The following is a 16588-nucleotide window of genomic DNA, read 5'->3' as shown; positions in this document are numbered from 1 at the left end:
AAAAAATCTATCAAATTATTCTCTTCCCACATTCTTCTGATACTGCTTTTCTCAGCCCTCTCTTCCTCCCAGCCTGTTAGCTGTAGGAGCATTACAGGGTGCTCAAGGTGACAGGAGACGATTTGATTACAGCAGCTGAGCTCTGAGTGCCATCAGTTCCTGCTTAACCCGCTGGCTGGGGGGAGCACAGCAGCTGTATTTTCCCTCCAGAGGTGGGGCTCCATAGCTTTGGTGGGTGAAAGAAGATGGAGTTTGCTTTAAAAGGCAAACTGTCGGTGTCATTAATGAACTTGAGTTGTGTCAGCGAAGCAACAAAAAAAAATTGGGAAGCAAAGAGAGAGAGCAGCTGAAGAAATTCCTAGATTTGCTTTTTCTGTCTGAAGAACAGAGATAAAGATGTAAAGGGGATCAAACAAATGGAAAACGCATCAAGACGAAGCAGAAAGGGTGTCAACTTTCCAGCAAATTACACACTCAGCATTTAGAGACCACAAGTCTGATTTCCAGTCCTCCGGGATATTCCAGGGCATCGTCTTCAAGCTGGCTTCCTCATTCTGCTGCAGTTGGGTCTGACGGCTGGTGTGGGCTCTAAAATGGTGAGGGATTAGAGTTAATAAAGGCAGCAGCCACCCCCCCACCCCCCCGCTGTATTTTAGGAATGGCCTTGTGCTGGAGATGGCACATTGTTTCCCCTCTACAACCATCCATCAAGGACAGTTCATCTCAGACTCCGATAAATCCTATTATTTCAGCTGCACATTTCCACTGCCTCCAAATCAGCAGCTGATGATACGCAGAGTGTTGCAATAAATGTTTATGGCTCTGCTTCTCCTCAGCCTTTAATTTCAATGGTTTGATGTTGATCAGCCCCTTGAACAGCCGCTCGTTCACATCATTACTGGTGTGTGCAAACAGCCCGCGCCGGGGACCAGCGCCAGCTCCGCTGCCGCACTGATCTTGGCTTGTTAGAGGTGTTTCCAGATATGATCTTATAACTCATGGAAACAAATGGTTTCCTCCAGCCCTGAGTTAGCATCCTCTGCTGTAGCACGAGCATATGCTATGTGTGTATTTATGTGTGGCTGAATGCCCTGGGTGTACACATAGCTGGGGATTTTATTGAAACCTATGCCCACCTCGGTGCTTCTGGTGAATTCACAGCCGAGGCACACCATCAGTTTAGGAGCTACACAGTGGCTGTGAAAGCCGGTAATTAAACATTCCCCCAAACCAGCGAGCGGCCGTTTTCCTGCCAGCCTCCTGCCTTTGCCCACGGAGCAGACAGATGCAGGGGAGGATGCTGCTGCTCTCCCCTGCCTGAGCTGTTGCAAAGGCCAGAGGATGCTGCCGTGGAGGTCAGGACCCGCTGGTGTGAGCTGCTGTGCAAACATCTAATTTTTGCCACGTTTTGGACACAGCAAGTCCAGCTATGAAGTCTTGGTGCAGATTTGGGGCAAACAGCCTGTGTGGTGAGTCCAAGGCAGAGCTGAGCCTGCATCCCTCAGGTCTTTATCCAAGATGACCATCCTTGCACAGATCCCAGTGTGGACTGAGATCCCAGTACTGACCGTGTCTTGTGCCCCGCTATGGACAAAGTCAGGCTTTCTCAGCCACACATCTTACCAAGATACACAAGTCAAAGTTCTAGGCCACCATGGTAGCCAATTTGACAGCACTTCACAGCTCCATGGACACAACAACTCAGAAGCCCAGAGCAACAGCAAAACCTGTGGGACCTGAACTGGAGGCACTTCCAGGCTGCTCAGGGCCAGGACAGTGCTTATGGGGAGGAGGAGACAAAAGGTACATCATCAAGTTTGCAGATGACACCAAAGTGGGATATATTTGGAGTGGGGGATGCTGGTGCCAGCTCCTAGCAGCGTGGCCGCTGTGTGACTGGGGGGTATAGTTTCTTGGAAGATGCTCCAATTCTGGCACAACTAGAGGTGTCACTGTGCAGGTGTCATGACTGAAGGTCTGGCTTGGCGATGGTGCACGCTGCAGGAGGTGAGTGGAGATGGAGCTGTGCTCTATACCAGGCGCAAGGCTGTGGGTGATGGACAAGGGAGACAAGAGAGGAAACAGCAGTTTCTCCACACTGTAGCTCTTTGCAGGCGTCACTTCAGGAGAAGACACAAGTTCACGAAGCTCAGTTGCACTGGGATTCTATGGACATGAGCCCAACAGACCTCAGCGCTTGCAGGGACAAAGTGGTCTCAGGTGACTGCAGCTGGGGGACCACGTGTCCCACATCCCCACCGTGGGATGCTGACTTGCACCTCCAGCTGTGGCAAAGCTGATGCTGGGAGGCTCAGGCACAGCAGGAGGACACAAGAGAGGACCAGGAGCTGGGGATGGGTGACGCCTGCAGGTGGTGCTACCCAGCTGATGACTGCGCCATGAGTGGGGCGCGATGCCCTTGAGGAACAAGCGGAAGGCTGACCCACAGGTATACCTGCTGGCCCAAGCCTGGGGAAGGGGAGCAGGGAAGATGAGTTGGGGCTCTGCTTGCCAGAAAAAAATGAAGTTCACAGCTCACTTGTCAACATGGAAAAGGGAAGGGGGGGCTTCCTGGGAGCGGGATGGAGCCGGGGAGCGCGGGTCGTTAGCCTTCTGCTCACATCGGCGGGGGAAAGCAGTTTCATTTGCTGGCCTGATTGGACTGATGAGATTTCCATATTCTTCATTAAGGGGCTGCCAGCAAGCGCGGCTGGGCTGCCATTTCCCATTACTCACAGCCTATCCATTATGCAAAAGGCGAAAGGGAGAGGGATGAGCCCGTGAGCCCAGATAGCGGCTGTAATGATCCTGTCAGCCTCGCACCCGGCGCCGGGGAGAGGGGAGCCAAGGGTGCTGCAGAGCCTCCTCGGAGCGCTGCCTGCCTGCTTCCCTGCCTCCTTCCCTGCCTGGGCACATGCTCTCTGCTGCAGGGGCCACGTTGGTGGCATCAGGCTCCACGTCTCATCCTGGCCTCTCCATGCCCAACATTCAGCTCTGCTGCCCTGCCCCACTCTCAGCACTGCAGCAGGGGGACAGGTGAGCCAAGTCCCACTGCAGTGAGCCCAGTGCAGAGGGAAGGGGGGATGAATTACCAGCCCCAGGATGTGCTCATTGGCCTCCTGGCCATCCAAGGGGGCTACAGGACACTCCCTCTCCAGTCCCTTTCCCATGGCAGAGGAAGTGGGGTTGCCTGGTGCTCTGCGCATCGCTGGTGCGTCAGGATGAGGTGGCAAGGAGCAGCGAGAGCAAGGTGAAAAAGCCTCCTTTGGTCATGGGAGGATAGAGGCCATGGACAGGTCCATCTGCGCCCCACTGGCCCCCAGGTGGGCACTGGTCCCGCCTGGGTGCTCTCACCACACCCCATGGGAGCTCCAAGCCTTCGGGCTCGGTACCCTCCTACTCCCTGTCCCTCCCCAGGGATCACAGCCCACATGTGGAGCTGTTTGAGGGGGCTGAGTGCTGTTTGAAGGATGATGGAAGGATCATCGCCTGAACCTGGATCCACCCAGAGAGAGCCTGTGCTAGGGGAGGTTGGGAAAATTACCTCTCAGCCCCAGTATCGAACTGGGTTGCTGCAGGGAGGTCTCGGAGCCGGGAGCTCTTCCCGAGGTATCTGTCACGCCTGACCTCAGCTGTCACCAGCAGGCAATTATCTCGGTGCTGAGAGATCACGGTGGGGATGCAAGGACCCATCTCTCCTCCTGCCTCCCCTTCAGCTCCCTTTTCCCCATCTCGCTTGCCACAGTGGTGCAGGCAGCAGGAACTTCCCATTGGATAGAGGCCGCCGGAAAGGCAGCCCCCCAGAATGCTGGCTGTGCTCCCCGGCCTCCATCCCGGGATATGGATGGAGGTCTCTGCCTTGCTCCTGCTTTACTGGGGATTGATTCATGGCATGGGGAGAGGGATGGGGTGCCTGCACAGCCTCTCCATCCCCTCAATGCCTTTCAGCCGTATTTCACAGAATTGTTTACGAGCCGAGCCTCCCTGGAGGGAGCGTGGGTCAGCTCCAAGCGAGGCTGCTACCGGCAAGGCTGTGCTTGGAGGAGGATGCCAAATGCCCAGACGCTGGAAGGAACAGGAACACGTGTCAAGGGAGAGTCTCCATTTATTAGTGACAGTAACCTCAGCAAAAAATAGCCTGGTCTTTGTCACATCTTCATCCCTTCAGTGTCTCTGCGGGGCACAGGCAGAGCAGCTCTAATTGCTCCCGGGTGCGGGAAGCACAGATCAGAGCCTGGCATCTCTCTCCTCACCCTCTCATGTTTCCTTCTCGCCTTTTTGTCTTCCTCTCCACCCTTTTCTCCACCATCCCTCTTTCATCTTTCAGCACCAATATGACCAGCATACATGGCTGTGTTTGCTGCTTCATCCCTGCCCATATTCACCTTCACAGACCTTCAGAAGTCTTGGCCTCAATGCTGGGTCCCTGGGAGGCTGTCCTCTGCCTTCCTGGCTACTTTTGGGGACTGCTATGGCACAGGCACTTGTCCCTCCCCTGTGTACAGGCAGGAGGAGCACATGCTGCCCCACGGTCAGGCCCTGGCTTTGGGGTGGGAGAGCCGCCTGGGGGGCACGGGGACAGAAGGGTTAACTGTCCCTGGTGCGGTGCCATTGCTGGGTGCCCATCAGCTGCCCCGTGTTGCACCAACAGCGGGCACTGAATCCCTTCCTTGTTGGCAGAGCTCCAGCCTGGCGGAGGAAGCTGCTGAGAAAATGCAATTACAGCAAACAACAGCCACACGCGCAAGCGCTGCAATCCACACCTGGCACTAATTAACTTAATTAGCCCTTAATGAGCTACACTGGTCGGAAGGCCTATTTTTACTTAATTATCCCCTAATGTGCTTGGCAGAAAGTGGGGGCCCTGATGGATGGAGAGGTTTACCTGGCTTCCTCTACTCCGGCAGGATACTCCATCATCCCGGCATCCCTGTAATGAGCTGAGCTGCCTGTGAGTGGAGCGAGGATGAGCCTGGCATGGGTGGCAGCCTGGCACATAGCGGCACCTGCCTGGCCGATGGCAGGGTTTGGCTACACTTAAGGAGGACCCTGTGTGGCTTGTCCCACTGTGTCCCACCTCCCGCAGGTCTGGGTAACATTTAAGACAGCCTGTGGTGGTGCACTGGTTGAGTGAAGTCATGGTGCTGGTGCAAAAGGCTTTCCTGGGATGTGCTGGCAGGCTGTCCCATGCAGTTCCTGGGGGGATGGCTGGATCTGGCCCCCAGGTGGCTGGAGAAGAGGTGGTGGCCCAGGTCCAAAGTACTGTGTCCCGTCCCAGGGAGCCCCATGCAATGAAACACCCCGTGCATGACATACACAGGGTGGGAGGGAGCAAGCCCATTGATCCCTGGGGAAGGTGGGACTGGAGCAGACTGGGCTGGAACAGCCCAATGCCACCAGAACAGCTCTCCAGCATCCTATGCTCTCCAGCTGCAAACTAGGTGAGAGGAGCTGGTACCAGGTGCAGGGAAAATGCTGCGGTCCCTGGATCTGGCCTTGCTGTTTCCACAGCAACCAGCATCATCCAGCCCAGCCCTGGTTGCTGCAGCATCTCTGGGGGCTTCCTAAGAAAGCCTGTCCCGAGCATCTGTGTTAAAGGTGCAGGAGTCAACAGCTCCAAACTGTGTCCTGGGGAGGCTGAAAGCAGCATGCAAGAACCTGCTGTGGCCAGCCAAGGAGGCAGTGACAGGATAGGGAGGGAGGGGATGGCGCCTGTCACTGGCCCTTATTCATACCATGCCTCAATGTAAAGAATTCTTAAATTAGAAGAAGAGCAGGAGCCAGGAGGGCAGTGCTGCTCTCTCAGGCTTGTCGAGCCACTTCCCAGATGGATATGCCTGTAAATTATAGATTGAATCTCCCGTGCTTTCCAGCAGCAGTGACGTGCTTGTGAAGGAAGCGGCTGTCTCCCACAGCATGGCATGGCTGGACACTGGGGGCTTGGTGCTCTTCTCTCACCTGCCCGGCAATGCCACCACCAACATGGCAATGCCACCAATGGCCTTGCCAGCAAGTGGCACCGGGCTGTGCTAGGGCAGTCCTTCCTCCTTCCCCTCCTCCTCATCACTGTAGCAGATTCAATGAACGGTGCCATGTCCCAGTATTACCTTCCCTTGGGTTTGGTCCCCCCGCCTTCCTTTGTTCTTTGTCCCATTCCTTTGGTAGGATGATTTTCTAAAGCTATTTTAGTGAAGTTTCTCTTTCTAATTTCTTCCTTGTTAAGTTTTGCAGCCCAAACCTCAGCAAAACACTGGCCTGTTGCTTTCCCCGGGCAGGCTGTGGTGCAGAGACATGGTGGGTCCCTGGCTGCTGGGGTCACTGTCCCTGCACACCATCCCATGTCCCTGCAAGTCTCTCTCAAGACTGTCTGGACTGATGGATCCTTTTGTCTCTGACTCATTTGTTTAACAGATTCGGGACCAACAAATTGGCCTTTATTGCCTTTTCTGGGTCTTAAAGGGCTTTGCTGTGTGCAGGAAAGGTGTGCAGGCTTTTAGGAGATTTCTTCTGCTCTGGAATTTGGTTAATTTGCTCCATTTTTCCTGGTGACTCGAATCAGAGGTGTGAAACCCTTTATTCATACACTGAAGTGTGTTGAGTATTTAAAGGAGGGTTTAGAAGCAGATATTGGGGGGGATCTGAGGGTCCTGGCTGCTGCCCTGGCAGCAAAGGGCCTGGCCTGTCCTCTGGGGCATTCTGTCCTTAAGGGGATTTCTGTCCCAAAGGCACATCCTGCCCTGGATGGGAGTCTTGTCCCAAAGAGGCATTCTTATCCTGGAACAGGGGATCCTGTTCCCAATGGATGTTCTGTCATGGGCAGGGGTCCTATTCCCAAAGAACACCTTGTCCTAAATTGTTGTCTCATGCCTAAAGAACATCCTGTCCCCAGGGTTTATGCTGACCTGGATATATGTCCTCTCTCCAAAAGGGTTTCTGTTTCCACAGAACATCTTCTCCCATGGGATGTTCTTTCTCCATGAGGTGTCCTGCCCCTACAGATGTCCTGTCTGAGGTGGAGCTCTTGGCTGCCCAGCCCAACTCTGTGGGATGTTTTCCACCCTGCTCACACCATGGCACAGCTGGGTATCCATGAACACCCCTGGTGACCCAGCTTTCCCCAGGGGACCACTGCTCACCCAGCCTTGCCGTCACTACACCCCCCTCCCCACAGGCAGCTCACAGCAGGAGTACAGCAATGCTTTGATGCAGTAAAAAGGGGTCTTGGGTCACTCAGGGGAGCCCTGCTGCGGGGGCTGGTGGCCATTCCCAAAACTGGGGCTGTTAATTTGTTGTTGTGCAGAGTAAATAGGGCACTGAAGTGCGTTTGAAGGTGAGCTGATACAGATTTATTGGTGGTTGGGCCTTTTTGGGAGAGGCATTTAAGCAGCACTAAGAGGATGCTGGGAGAGGGTTTCCAGCAGTGAAATCTCTCATTTGTCCCTAAAGGAGAGTGGGGTGCTCCAGCCATGCAGCCCACCTGGAAAGCCCCTGCCACTGCAGCAGCACGGCTCTTTTAACCACAGCCCGAAGCCCCTGGCCCTGTCCCCATCCCCTCCCGCTCTCAGTGGGGTCCAGCATCCCTGCCTTTGACCTCTGCCTCTACCAAGCAGCATTTTGGCATCTAAATTCAACAGAAAGAAGCTTTTTCTCAAAGACACCTTTCTCCTGGCAACCCAAGGGTGCTCCCTGGGGACAGCACCCACCTCACCTGAACTCCACTGCCTGCCTCCCTGGAGAGGGAAAACCCCATGGCAGGGCTCAGGCATCGCCCCCGCTCGGGCTTCATGTTTGTCATTATATTAATCTCTCATTTGAAATGGATACAAGGAGGGGGGAGAGATAAATTAGTCCCATTCTTCTGGGAAGAATGAAGTGACCCTGCGAGGCGAGGGACGACCGTGCCAGCCCCACCGGCCCAGGCAGAAATGCTAATTTCTCCTTTCCTCCACCAAAGCCGGAGTAAAAATGCTAATGGGGCTGACGGCGGGCTGCAGATAAAAGTCTGTGTCTGCTCACGCGCACACAGATGGGTTTGAGCGCCGCGATAAGCTGGCAAACAAGGTAATTAAAATAATTAAAATGCTAAACAAAGGGGAGGATGGAGACAAGCGGTACAAAGGGCTGGGAGGGATGAGCAGCTCCTGGGAAATGGTAACTGGGTGCGGGTAAGGAGGAGGAGGGCAGAGGGATGGAGGTGGGTGGGCTGGGAAGGAGAAGGGCTGTGGGGTACACCAGGTAACCATCCCATCGGGGAGCCCCATCCCTGTGCTGCAGCTGGCCCTGGCCACGGGGACATCTGCCTCTTCCATCCCCTGCCTGCCCCAGTGTCCCCTCCACAGGTGACTGGGGGGAACCTGGGAGCCCAGGCAAATTCCCACTGCCTCGGCAAATTTTTCCAGTTTAAAACAAACTGCCCCCAAAACAGGCATGTTCCGCTGCTGGAAATTGCTATCTCGAAGTCTCCCTTTTATTAACAGCATCCATTAAAATAGAAAAAAAAGCGAGCTTGAAATTAGAATTTATTTTTGTTTCAGGCCAAGAGAAACATTGGATTTGAGCGAAGCAGACTTTTATTTAAAGCCAAGTCCTCAGGTGGCAGGCAGCTCTCCCCTGCAAGGAGAGCTGGGGTCTGGAGCCAATCTAGAGACCTCTGTGCTGTGCTGAGGCCAAATCCCAACATCGCCAGCTGCAAATCCACACTGGTGCAGCATTTGGCAGGGATGTCCCTGATGGGCTGCCACCACCACACAAGGTGCAGCATGGAATTGGGATGCCTCTGCCAGACTGTGTTGCCCCATGCTGGGTTCAGAATGCCCCAAAGGACTGTGCTTCTCCTTCCCCATGGCTGTGCATCCCTCCCTGGCGCTTTCCTGGTGGCCGCGGCGCTGGAGCAAGGAGCCTGCGAGACAGTTTTAGCAGGAACCACAGAGGGTGAAGAACAAGCAGATGCCCTGTGAGATGCAGTGGGGGGGTCGGGGCTGAGATCCCCCCTCTGAGCTTCCTGCTGTGAAGGAGCTGTAGCCAAAAAGCAGGCCGGGGCCTGGCAGCCTGCCCGCGGTGAGCTGAATCTCCGGCTGCAGTTTGAAGCTCGCAGACAGCTATTTAACACAAACAGCCAAGCTGTTATCTTTTCCCTTAGGGCCACCATCCCTTTCGCTTCTCAAATGCCAAATTACAGCCTACATTTAATTTCAATGCCACGGGGAGATGCATGTCAAGGGAGGGCAGCTTCGTTTAAAATTAGCCACATTAGATTAGCGGTGATACAGCCGGGGAGGAGGGTTCGGAGGGAGGAGAAATGTCCCCATTAACTTTGGGGGAATTCCTCTAGGAATGTTGAGGATCTGGGGTCCAGCGGAGCCAAGTCTGCCCCATCTGCTGCATCCCTGGCTCCACGAGGGATGCTGGTTCTGGCTGGGGATATCCCGTGTTTCATGGGGTTAGGGAAGGGATTTGTGGTGTGGGAGGCACAGTGCGGAGCTGGCACAGACAGATACAGGACACAAAGTGTGTTTCCAGCCATCAGCCGTGAATTATTTGACCAAGGGAAATTTATAAGGATCTTCAATGAAAATAGTTTATTTTTTTCTGCACAGCATGCTTATGGGAGCAGGGTGAGGTGGTGCTGGTTTCCTGACCACAGCATTGGCACTGATGGGATTCCTGCAAAGTTTTTGCCTGGATATGAGTTGAACACGCAAGAGGGTAAAGACCAAACAGCCTCTGCTAGTGCACAGCTACATTCTGCTCTGGTCTGAGCCCCCAAAATGATGTTTTTTGGCGGGGGGACAATCAGAGGAGTTTGAAATCAGCCGCGCGCACATGGAAAGCGTCAGCCCAAATCTCAATTTCTTTTTCTTTACATTGAAATGCAGAAATGCTAAAATTGTGGGCAATGCTTTCATGGGGAATAGTGACAGCCAGGAAAAAAAGCGAGAGCCTGTAATTGCAGGCTTTCACTGACAGCAAAACAACCCTTTAATAATAACTAAATACAAGGAGCGCGCAGAGAGCAATCTTCTCCGAAAGAAACAAACACTGATTTTTCTTTTTTTTTCTCCTCACCAGAAACATCTCTGGTACAAAAGGGCTGGCTGCCCTCACCAACATCTCCTCCAGCCCCAGGGATTCAGTTTGCCCCACCAAGGATTTCCAGGCTCACTGGTGTGTGGCAGGGCAGGGTGAGCCCTGGCAATGCCCCTGTTCCTACATGCCAGTACCCAGCGGTGCCAGCCCAGCCACTCGTGGGGTGTGTGATGGGTTCCTGGCAGGGTCCAGCATCCCTGTGCTCAGCGAACCAACCTGTTAGTTTTAATAAAATGAATAAAGCCTCAAAATCCCCTGGGGTAGAGCTACAAGGAGTGGACATGGACAGGCATTGGGAGTGAAGCAGAAGAAATAGGAGAAGGTCCGCAGGGAGGTCCCTGAGGGAGTGGGGCGGTGGTGCCATGGAGCAATGCCACCCCTGCTCCAGCTCCATACTCGGGGGTAACTGGGCAGCCCTGTGGCACAGGGGTACTGCTGCACTTCCCCATTGCAGAGGTCCTTGTGCATGTCCCCATCTCAGGGCTGCCCCTGCCCGTCCCCGCTGTGGGAGCGCTCCCACAGCGCTGGTGCTGGCTGGCGGCTGCGTCCCTGAGGGCATTCACCTCAGCTCACCCCAGGTGACACAAGGAGAGCGACAGGTGACACGCTGTAGCTTCAGCAGGAGCACAGGAGATGTTGATGGGTCTGTGGCTGGTCCCATGTGGAATTCAGCGTCTGTCTCTCGCATCAAGCCGGTCCTGCAGCACTCCCAGCTTCAATGGACTGCGCTACCCTGCTCTGCCTCACCAGACTCCCTGTCCCGCACAGCAAATCCAACACCCTTGTTGTGGGCAGCTCTTCCCCACCCAAAGATCACCCAAAATACACTTTGCCTTCCCGTGTCATCAGCCAGCTCTTTTTTAGAGCAGGCGAGGAAGCGGCGGTGGAGGAAGGGGGGAGCACGGCCAGGCAGAGCCGAGCCGAGCCGCAGGGATGCTCCATCAACATGCAGAGCCACGTGCCACTTCGACGGTGGCCGGACAGCGTCTGGCTCATCCAGACAAACTGCTGCGGGGAAAGGTGGAAATTCAGCCCCGGAAATAATGGTGGAGAAGGAAGCCCCTCACATCGAGCCCAGGACAATGGGCTGAATCCCACCTCTAGGACCTGCCAGCGGGAGCCCTTTGTGACCCTTAATTAGGCTTTAATTTAGGTGGAGTGAGGACAAACCTTCAGCTTGTACAGACCAGTGGTGTAAAGCCGGTGTCACCCCCCGCCTGTCCCCTCCTGCCCTCTCACGGGTGGCGTTCGGGGTGGGAAGCTGGTGTGCCAGGTCTGGGCTGGCCAAGCCGCCGGGGCCAGCCCTGGTACTCAGGAATCTGCCGCCTCGTGGGGCTTCAACTAATGTGACTTGCATCTGTAATTTACTTTTAAAAGGGGATTCTTGCTTTCTCTCTCTCCACACTGCCTGCTGGCTGCTCCTGGATTTTCCAAGCAAAGGGAAGGGGAAGAGGGGTATGAATAAAATATCATCATGACAGCTTTTTTATATATATACATGAACCCGCTCTGTCAGGCTGCGAGCTTCATTTTTAAATAAGAAGCTCAGCTCCGTTCCCAAGAGGCCGGGAGAACGCAGCGGGCTTTTAAGAGAAGGGACCAAAACAGAAGAGCATTTTCCTCTTCCATCACATCAGACTGGAGCTGGGTTAATTACGCTTCTCTGTCCTGATTTAAGCACGGGAGCTTATTCAGTACAACTGTTCCTTTATTAATGAATTGCAACCCAATTTTAACCGGAGGAAGCTGGCGAGGAGGAAAAAAAATTGGAAACCCTTTTGCCAGCATGCTCTGTTTGCCGCTGCCTTTCATTTACATAACTTCAAAGTGATGCATTTTTTAAACCAACCTATTTTCAGGTCTGGCTGGACTGCATGGGTGCATGGACATCCATGCAGATGTGGCATTTCTCCGTGTATGCCCACTGCTGCTGCAGGGTGCAACAGCTCCTGGGCAGGGCTGGGATCCACCATCCTGCTGGGCTGGGACATGGCTCTCCACACTCTGCTGCTGCCAGAGGTGCTGCTGGCTGGGTGAATGTCACCACGAGTTTATGACCTGGTGCCAGCCAGTCCCTGCAACACATCCTGGGGTCCAATCCTGCCCTGTCCCATCCTCCCTAGGATGGACTAAGGGGCTCATGGACTATGCCCCGGGGAGCAGGGATACATGCTGCTCCAGTCCTGTGCTGGTCCTGCAGGGCATCACTGGCACCTCGGGGTCCCTCTGTGCCTCCCCGCAGCATCGGGGGAGTCGCGGGCATCGCCGGCGCCGCCACGCGCCAGGGATCCAGGGACATATGCTGCTTTTTCACGCCGCGGAAACACCACCTGCTCAGCTTCCTGCTCAGCCCCAGGCAGGAAGGGAGGGGAGCCCATCGCCCCAGTGTCCCCCAGCATGTCCCCACAGCCCCCTGCACCCAGCAGGGCTTGGGCCTCTCCCTCCCAGCTGTGGGCATCCATGGGTGGCCCGAGCTCTGGAGCGCTGTGGCATGGCACGGCTGATCCCCAATGCTGTGCAAGCAGAGAGAGCTGAGAGCAGCTTCCCAACCCTGTGGTGTGCCAGGACACAGCCCGGTGCCAGCACCCACCACTGACACCCTCCATCGGCTGGCTCCACACACGGGAGAGGTGCTGGGATAGGGGGGAGCCTCATGGATATTCATGAGCAGAGGATTTGCTGATCAAAAGGCGCAATCCTGTTTTCCTTTATAATATATCTGGTTAATACAGACTTAATGAACAAATGAATAATAAATTAGACCAATTTTGTTTTCTTTCTTCTTGGAAAGGCGGGCGCAAAGGGGGACTCTGTGCGGGTTTGATTGATAGCAGGGGCTTGCTGGGAGATCTGCTCCTCAAACCCTTATTAAATATGAAACAAATAACGGTGCAATTGGTTTAATCTTGTTGCAGTGGTGGATGCTGGCTGGGCAGGGAGAAGAGGAGGAGGATGGGAAGAAAGAGGGATTTTCAGCTGCCTTCACCCCACACCAAGGCAGGGTTCAGGTCCCTGAGCAGGATGCTGGGCACCTTGGTGGTGGTGGCTGCACCATTAAGCAGAGCACGGTGTGGGCACAAGGTACAGGAAGCAGCCGGCACTGCATGGCACCATCGTGGCACATGGCCCAGGGTGATGCAAAGGCATCGTGAGGGAATGGAGCAACAACATCATTGCACCAGCTGGATCAACACAGGGTCTTCTGGGCTCAGCAGGGCAATGTCTGAGGAGCTGCCACCAGAAGAAGGACGAGATGACAAGCTGCACCAGGGAGATGAGTTGTGGCCACCCCCTGGCACGGCTGTGAGCCTGGGATGGCGAGGGGCCGTGGGTCCCTGCACGGCAGCACAGCTCACTGAGCTGGCACTGCCTCTGCCAGCACGGCTCATTGCAGCCTCCGGGGTCGTGTCACATCCCACCTGCTGATGTGAAGCACTGGGAGGAGGTGTTGAGTCACGGGCCACTGGCACATCCTCCACCTGGCAGGACTTTGGGAAGACAGTTGCTCAGGGCAGCCCAGGGTGTTTCCTAGGGAGCACTGGGGCTGGCATGCAGGTCTCCAGGAACACAAATCCCTTTCAGAAACACCCTCCTGGCCTTCAACAGGCTCCAGCATCTGGGCTTCATCCTGGTCTATCTCCACAATATCCCACCGAGATGCCTGAACCACCTGGACTCCCTGCAGAGCCAGTGATGGGAGCATCCTCCTGCCCTAGGAGCACAGGGTGCTGGGCTCCTTGCAGGGTGATGGACGTGGGCATCATGGGTGGCTTTCCCAGGCCCAGCACCCCTCTGTTCTGCCAGCAGGGCCAGGCAGCGAGTGACTCCAGGTGGGTGCCAGCACCCCGAACCACCCAGTGCTGCCTCAGTGCACCCAGCCTCCGCTGGTGCAGCAGGTGCTTGTTGTGGAAGCTTCTCCTCTCCAGGTAGCCCCCCACTGCCATCATTTCAATCAAAAAAAGAGAAGGAATTCCCAGCTGCTGTGAGCTTAGCGCCGCTCCAGCTGCCTTGGCCCAGCCTCACTGCTTCCCTTTGAGGCTCAGAGACTCTCACTGGAGTCCCGGCCGTGGTGGGAAGCTGGGTTGGGGATAAAAGTGCTGCTTACCTGCTTACTTCTGCTCCAGCGCCCAACGAGCAGCAACACATGGATTACCAAAAATAATTCCCCCTAGAAAAGGAGGAGGGGGAAGAGGAAAAAGAAAAAAAAGAAGGAAGAAAAGAAAAGAAAGCCTGTGCTGTGGGAACAGCCGGCTAACCTCGAAAGCCTCTTACCTGGCTAGATTTAACTGCCTTTGTTGCTGCATCAGCCTGAAAAATCCCCTCTTGCATCGTGTCAGTGCTGCTGGCAGCTCCGAGCCGCTTCCCGGCCCTTTGTAATGAAAGGCGGCTCTGTGCGGCGCGGCAGCCGCGGCTCCGCTCTCCCCGCTCCGGCTCCTCTCCCGGGAGACCCAGCTCATCTCTCGCACCGCTTTTCTTTGCGGGCCTGTGCTCGGTGTGCACGGGGCTCCAGAAGTGGCCTGGGGAGGAATCGCCTGTATTGAACAGTGGCCCTGGCATTAACTTATCTTCTTCCTCCTTGAACCTGCTTATCGCTGTGATCCCAATTGCAGCACTTCCAGCTCGCTCCAGAGGGGCATTTCTGAGCCATATCTCCAATCTATTAATTAATGGCTTTATTAATGCTAGAGGAATGGCATGGGTTCGGACTGGGGACATGAGGGGCAGGGGAGCTTGAGTGAATCCAGGGTGCTAAGGTGGAGCTCGAAGCTGTCCCGGGGGGTTGGTACTGTGGGACACAGCTCCCACACACTGCCGTCCCCATCCTTTTCCAGGGCAAGCCCCAAGGCCACCTCTGCCACCATGGCTCAGAGCCTGGAATCTGTGCCACACTCCAGCCAGCAGCACTGTGGGGCTGGGAGTGAGCAGGGGATGAATGGGACCAAGCCTGGGTGCCATCTGCGCTTTCCCCTTGGGTTTTTCTGCCACCTTGGTGCCAGCCCTCAGATACGAAAAGGGAGTCAAAACAGCTGTGAGGCATCAAAGGGGGACGTGTGTATGTGGATGGGGTGCAACGCCAATGTCCCCTCTGAGCTGGTATCACCCAGGATGGTGGGTGACAGCCACCTTGCCTGGGAGTATTTGGCAGAGGTGGCAGTACCCAGCTGGAGGACATGGAGGGGTGTTCATGTGTGTGTGTGGTTTGTGGGACCTGAGTGCACCTCAGGGCCCAGAGCTGCATCACCAGTGCAGCATGCCCCTGCAGCACCGCATTGCCCTGAGTGTGGGGACAGTCACAGCCCCTTCCCTGGACCTGCCACTGCTCAGTGGGAAGCACACGGGAAAGAGGACGGTGACGGTGCTCCATCCTCCCTGAGATGCTTTGGTCTGTCTCCCAGGGTGGGCATCCCTGTCCCGGGCCCCTTGTGCCTCTCTCTGCCAGGCCCACATCTGGGCTGTGTCCCCGTGCCGGGCCGGGCTCCTCCTGTGCTCAGAGCGGCCTCGGGAGTGGGGGGTCCCGAGGGGATGTCGGGCGGTGCGGGGAGGGGGGGCGAGGGGGCCAGAGGAGGCTGCGGAGGGGGCGGGGAGCCCCGGCCGGACTGGGGGCCGGTGCCGGGCAGGGCCGGGGGCGGGGAGGGGGCGCTCGCCCCCCCTTCCCGCTGCCCGCCCCCGCGGCAGCGCGAGTCGGCGGCGGCTGCAGACGGGGACGGCGGCGCCGCGCAGGTAGGACCGACACCGGCAGCGGCACCGGCAGCGCGGCCAGTCCAGGGGGAGCTCGGTGCGGGGCGGCAGCGGGCGGCGGGGCAGGTGCGCCAGCCTCGGCTCGGCTGCACCGGCGGGGAGCGGCGCCGGGTCCTGCCCGGCCGGTACCGGCCCCGGGGATGGGAGCGGCGAGCCCGGCGCGGGGGTGTCCCCGCTGCTGCCGCTGCCCGGGGGCGCTGGGCCGGAGCCGGCGTTGGATCCTGCCGGGAGGGAGGCGGCTGCCTGGCCGGCCGGGGCGGAAAGGCTCCGGGATGGAGGATCGGTGGTCCTGGGGACCGCTCGGGGTGATGGGGTTTCTCGGGTGCCCACGGAGAGCGAGGCCGGGGGGTGCCAGGGGCTGGCGTGGGCGTGGGTCGGGCGCCGGCTGCCTGGCGGCAGGTGGATCCGGGGAAGGGACACCTCCGGGGGACCCCTCGGCCGCTCGTTGTGGCCCCCCCATTTCCCCAGCGGTCACTGCTGTGGCCACCTTGGTGGGGCCGGGGGAGCCTGGGGGAGAGCCCACTCGAGTGGGGAGCACTCTGGGAGGCAGGAGTCATGTCTCCTCTCCCCGCAGAACCCCGGCCCACGAGAGACTGGCCCCCTGTAGGTTCCCTGCATCGTCCCGGGTGGCCTCGGTGGGCTGTCGGGGTGGCCGGTGGCTCTCCGGGGATGTGATACATGTGACACGGCTGAGCTCCCTGCTCCGTTCCCTGCTGCCGCCTCTTCCCTTTGCAATTTTTCATCCTCCCATCTCCACGTCTAC

At 56.7% G+C, this 16588-nt stretch overlaps 1 protein-coding gene across 1 annotated transcript in view; it reads right to left on the bottom strand.

Moving 5' to 3' along the window:
• The window catches only part of DNAH1 (dynein axonemal heavy chain 1), a gene marked incomplete at both ends in the record, with an annotated part of 105504 nt that extends 89122 nt beyond the window's left edge, over nt 1-16382 (bottom strand). The window contains 3 exons of the mRNA XM_082288782.1: nt 14192-14254; nt 14359-14603; nt 15533-16382. Coding sequence (XP_082144908.1) covers nt 14192-14254; nt 14359-14603; nt 15533-16382 — 1158 coding nt within the window. The remainder of the gene's footprint in view (nt 1-14191; nt 14255-14358; nt 14604-15532) is intronic.
• Between the last annotated feature and the right edge of the window lie 206 nt (nt 16383-16588).

Source organism: Coloeus monedula (assembly GCF_965178545.1).
Source record: "Coloeus monedula genome assembly, chromosome: 11".
NCBI classification, from domain to species: Eukaryota; Metazoa; Chordata; class Aves; order Passeriformes; family Corvidae; genus Coloeus; species Coloeus monedula.
Note: the sequence above shows the minus strand (reverse complement) of the source record. Positions and strands in the feature narration are given on the sequence as shown.